The 5,206-nt window shown below is 61.3% G+C and overlaps 1 protein-coding gene across 1 annotated transcript in view; it reads right to left on the reverse strand.

Annotated features, from left to right (window-relative positions):
- HSD11B2 (hydroxysteroid 11-beta dehydrogenase 2) overlaps positions 1-4,302 on the reverse strand; it is a 5,682-nt gene extending 1,380 nt beyond the window's left edge. Inside the window, exons 1-4 of the mRNA XM_026856981.1 lie at positions 4,132-4,302; positions 1,255-1,546; positions 817-1,002; positions 425-562 (exon numbers count right to left, since the gene is read on the reverse strand). Coding sequence (XP_026712782.1) covers positions 425-562; positions 817-1,002; positions 1,255-1,546; positions 4,132-4,302 — 787 coding nt within the window. The remainder of the gene's footprint in view (positions 1-424; positions 563-816; positions 1,003-1,254; positions 1,547-4,131) is intronic.
- Between the last annotated feature and the right edge of the window lie 904 nt (positions 4,303-5,206).

A 5,206-nucleotide genomic window follows, 5' to 3' on the forward strand; every position in this document is an offset into this window, starting at 1 on the left:
AGCACAGCTCCAGCCCCCCTGCCGTGGGTCCCCTCCCAGCCTCCCACGAAGGTGCTGCTGAAACCCTGGCAGAGATCTGCCATGGGGGAAGCATGGTGTGAGCACCATGGTAGCTCTTGGTAGCCCAGGACTGGACCAGAGGTCTTGAACCCTGCCTCCAGTGGGGACAGTGCCACCACAAACGCAGTGAGCTGGTTCAGCCAGTCCCAGTGGCAGAGGATCTGCTGGCAGGCCTTGACCCTGACCTTGTCTCTCTCCAAGTGGAGCCCAAAGGCCACAGGATGGCCACAGGGAGGTAGCTGGGGATGCTCAGAAGCTGCATCCTCCACTGTGGGCTGCTCCGGCCATTGCGCCATCTTCTGCCTCCCTGGGGTACCTGCCCTTTGCCTGCAGGTGCAGGCAGCAAGCGGGCACTGATGCTTACCTGTTTTGTAGTAGCCAGGCAGGATGAGGCTGACTTTGATGCCCCAGGGCTGAAGTTCACTGCGGAAGGTGTCCATGAGCAGGCTGAGGGCTGCCTTCGAGGCCCCGTAGGCTGCCAGGCAGGGGAAGGGCAGGTCACCTTGCAGGAGTGAAAGGATGAATGAGCAGGCTTTCAGGCAGCTGCCTGCATGGCCAGGGACAGGCAGGGACCAGGAGGGCTCATGTAGGGCTGTGCTCCTGGCCACTGCACAAGGAAAAGGCTTAGGGTGCCAGCCTGATGCGGCTGGCTGGGGAAGCGGAGGTGCCTGGGGGAGTGGGATGCTCGACCCACACCCCAGGGGTGGGCTCAGGGTGCCAGGGTCTGGTGGGCCATGCTGCAGGCAGGCTGCTCACCCGCGGGGCTGCTGACGGTGACGATGCGGCCGCTGGCAGAGCGGAGCAGGGGCAGCAGCCCCTTGGTGAGTTCCAGCGAGCCAAAGAAGTTCACCTCCATGCAGGTGCGAAACTTGCCCAGTGGTGAGAGCTCGGCGTCGGCGATGGTGTCGTTGAAGCCGGCGTTGTTCACCAGGCCCCAGAGCCCTGTGGTGATAGGATGCTAAAAGAGTGACCTGAAGGGGGGATCCCCCACCCTGGAGATCCCAGCAGCTCCCTGGATCACAGGGATCCTGCAGGGGAGTTGCAGGGAGCCCTGGGACAAGCCCTGTTAGCGGAGGCTGTTGTGATGGGTGCAGCCTACAGTGAGGGCCACAAGCCTTGGCACTGTCACACTGGCTGCAAGCTGAGGTCCCAGGGAGCTGCCTGGGCTCCCCCAGGGGTGCTGTGGGCTCCTACCTGTGCTGTTGGTGTGGGCCTGGACGTGCTGCAGGACACGCTGGATGTCCTCCGGCTTGGTCAGGTCCATCTGCAGCAGCGTCAGCCTCGGTGAGCAGCTCCTGCGCAGCTCCTGCGCACCAGCACCCTGTGGGTCCAGCACGCTGGCGAACACCCGAAAGCCCATGGCGTCCAAGTGCCGTGCTGTCGCCTGCCCAAAGCCCGAGTCACAGCCTGCAAGAGCCGAGAGGAGCCCTGCAGTGGCTGGTGACAGCCGCTGGCCAGTGGTCCCCAGACGCCTCCAGCTCTGCCTCTACATCCCCAGGGGCCAAACCTGCTCATCATCACCTCAGGACCACTCTGGCTCATCACACTGCTCCAGCTCCTGACCAGCTGGGGACATGACCTTGCCCTGCAGCATATGCAGGTCACGGAGCTGCTGTTTTCTCTCTAGCACACACGTAGGAGGAAGAAAACACTCCCTTATCTGCAGCCCCATCACCCCAAGCGTGTTTCAGATGCGAGGTGCAGGTAAAACCACATGCACGCTGAGGCACCAGGACAGCCCAGAGCCCTGCAGCAATGTGGTGCAGGAGCCATCAACCCACAAAATAGCCTCCAAAAGCTCCACTGGGCCATTTGGAGCTGGCACATGGCTCCGTGGGAGACACTGCCTTTCCCCAAATGCTTTTTGCCTCACAGAAATGGCCAAGAAGTGCAGCACCCCCTTGCCTGGCTGGAGTGCCAAGGGGATTAAAAAGTTGGGGGAGGAAAAAAAAAAAGGGAGTCCTGTGTGCTCCTGCTACCCTGCATCCTTCAAGGGAGAAGCCGACTGGGGCGTCCCAGGTGGGAGAGCACTGGGTGCTGCTGCGCCTGGTCCCAGCCTCATCTCCTCTGTCTGGGTTGGTGCAGGGACACCGCAGGTGACGCTGCTGCCCGCAGTCGGGTGGCTGGGGCAGAGGGGCCAGGATGCAAACAAACAGCGGCAGCAAGGTACAGCCTGTTCCCGGGGCCGATGGCAGTGCTGATAGCTCGGAGGGAGCCCACGCCGCCGCCGCATTAACCATTAACAGGGGAGCACTGCAGGGGCAGCCCTGTGGCCCCTGCACCCTCCTGCCTGGCACCCTTGGGCGCCCCTTAGGACATCCCTGAGAAGGAGACCTATCCACCACCTGGAGCAGCACACGGCAGCTCCAGGCACTCCCAATCACGCCACCAGTCCCCCCATGACACCCCAGATCCCACCCAGCACCCTTCCCGCCAGCCCTGGGTTGGATGTGGGGACCAGCTGCCCCCTTCAGCTCCCTGCTCCTGCAGCCCAGGCTGGGATTGAGGCACTGCTGGCTCCAGCTCTCAGGGTGCCAGCTCAACTGTCCTCAGCTCCACGTCCACGGGCGGGTCCCCAGCTCGGCTTTACTTTATTGCTGTGTCAGAAACCCATAATAAAGCCCCTGGCCAGAGGCCAATGCGATAACACACCAGAGGTGCTCAGCAGGCAGGAAGGTGCTGCAGGGACACCCCCCCCCCCCCATGCTGGGCTCACCATCACCCCGGCATCACCCCCAGTACCATCCCCAGTGCCCAGGGGATGCTGAAGGTGCTGTGGGTGGCTGTCACGGCGCATCCACCTCTCCCCTCTGCAGGAACAGGTCGTGCTGCCAGCAGGCGGCCAGATAAGGTGCATTTCGCCTTTCCCAATAGGGCAGGAGAAAACTACAATAAAGATAAGGTTTAAAAATAAAAGTGCTCGTGGACACAGCCTCACTGTGCTGCAGCCAGCACCCTGCCTGCCACTGCTGCCGGAACAGGGTTACCTAGAAAAGCTTCCAGTCCAAACACGAAGCTCCCTATCGCCTCCCGAGCCTCAAAACACCAGGAAACATCCCAAAAACACACGAGAGATACTGGTTTGTTGGCCTGATTTGGGCAAACCTGTCAAGGAGGGAGCAAACACGGCCACATGCCGTCCCAGCCAGGCAGGGTTTGTTTTGCCTTGGAGGAGTGGGGCGGTCGGAGGGTTTGTTTCGGAAGTTTTAATTTATTCACACACACACACACACCAAAAAAAAAAACAAAAAACAAAACAAACAAAAAAAAAACCCAAAAAAAAAGGAGGCTGGCAGGAGGCCCAGGGCCAGGAGGGTGAGGATGCTCTGGTGTTATTTAAGGTCTCCAGCGCTGCTCGGCTTCCCAGCCACCGCACTCAGGCACAGCCAAGAACACAGGGAGGGAGAATTAAACCCGCCGGGACTGTAACACGGCCTCCAAGCACAGCAGCTCGCCCAAGGCCATGCTCGTTCCCTGTGGCTACCAGCACACGAACTGCCGGCCACACCGGGCCTTGGCGTGGGAGCCGCCGCTGCTGGCTTGGCCCCACTGGGAGCGCTGGAGCCGGCCAGTCTGTGCGGCCCCGGCGAGGCTGGCGCTGGGCGATGCTGCATCACGAGGAGATGCCGGCGCCAGCTCCCCCCGCCCCGGCTCCCAGCTCGCCAACCAGTTTTACATCCGTGCTGGCGGGAGGGACTGCGCTTGGACCGAGCGGCGGAGAAGCCCGGCATAGGGAGCGCGGCAGAGAGCAGGCAGCTTAAAGCCCCCATTGCATCCCCCCCCACAGGCCCTGGGCCAGCAGCCAGAGGGTTTTGCTGCAGCAGGAGCAGAGCCAGAGCCTGGGCTGCAAAATCCAGCAGAGCTCCACAGTCTCAGCTGACCTTTTGCTGGAGCAGTGGATCGGCAGCGATTCCTGGGGACTTTGCAGAAGCTGCAGCCGCTGCAGTGGCTCCCCAGGAGCGGGGCACACTGGCCTCTGCTGGGATTTTGGCACAACGAGCCCCAGCTTTACCTAACTCGAGCAAGCAAAAAGGTTTGGCCTCAGGCATCACCGTTGGGGTGCCCTCCCACCCACTCGGAGAGGATGAAGAGGACGGACCACACGCCGCCCATCGCGCAGAGATGCCCCTCGCTGGTGAAAGCGGAGCTACTGGTGGGGTTGAGCTGTCCCAGCGAGGAGCCCCTGGCCAGCCTGCCCGCAGCCTCCGCTGCCCGGCCATGGCAGAGGCGAGCACGGCTCATTCTTCCTTGCTGCCGGCAGCCAGGCTGGGCTCATGCGCTGCTGGCTGAAGCCGCGGTCCCGGTTTGGTGCGGGCACATTTCTTTCAGGTGAGTCAGGTATGGCACAGCGTTGCCTTTTTGCTGTCTCAGATATTCGGGCCGCTCCTGCAGCCAGCACCAAGGCCGCCACTCACATACACGTGTTCAAAATCAATGCTGCAGTTTACAGAGCAGAGCTGAGATGGGCAATAGCACGGCTCCTGCCCGGGAGCTGGCAAACCACAATCATCCCCCCAGCCCCTGCACCCACCACCGGCATGGTAGGTGATGGAGGACTGGTGGCACAGGTCTGCAGCACTCACCCCGATGCAATGCAGGAGCGGCTTCCCCACCTGAGCTGTGAGCTGTGCAGCCTCATCCCTGAGCCATGAGGCTGCAAGCCACACACCCTCATCTGCGATCCACAAGCTGTGCAGCCTCATCCCTGAGCCATAAACTGTGCAGACTCATCCCTGAACCACAAGCCAAACATCCTTGAGCCACAACCTGAGCATCCTCATCCCCAAGACACAAGCTGTGCAGCCTCATCTCTGAACCATGAGCCAAATGTCCTCACCCCCAAGCTGTGGAGCTGCAAAGCCCTGCATCTTCATCCCTGAGCTGCAAGCATCCCCCAACCACAAGCTGTACATCCTCATCCTCAAGCCATGAGCCGTGTATCCTCATCCCCAAGCCACACATAATGGGCCAGCACAGATCTGAAAAACCTTAGTGGTCAGAAATGCAGCTTGGCTGAAGAAGACCTGTGTGGCTTCAAAGCTGCCCAAAGTCTGGTGGGTGCAGTGGCAGCTCCCCCTCCACAGCCACCCCTGTCTGGGAGCCCAGCATGGAGGCTGGAAAGGGGTTGCCCCAGGACTGAGCACAC

This window comes from Athene cunicularia (assembly GCF_003259725.1).
Source record: "Athene cunicularia isolate RWA chromosome 11 unlocalized genomic scaffold, athCun1 chr11_part1, whole genome shotgun sequence".
Classification (NCBI taxonomy): domain Eukaryota; kingdom Metazoa; phylum Chordata; class Aves; order Strigiformes; family Strigidae; genus Athene; species Athene cunicularia.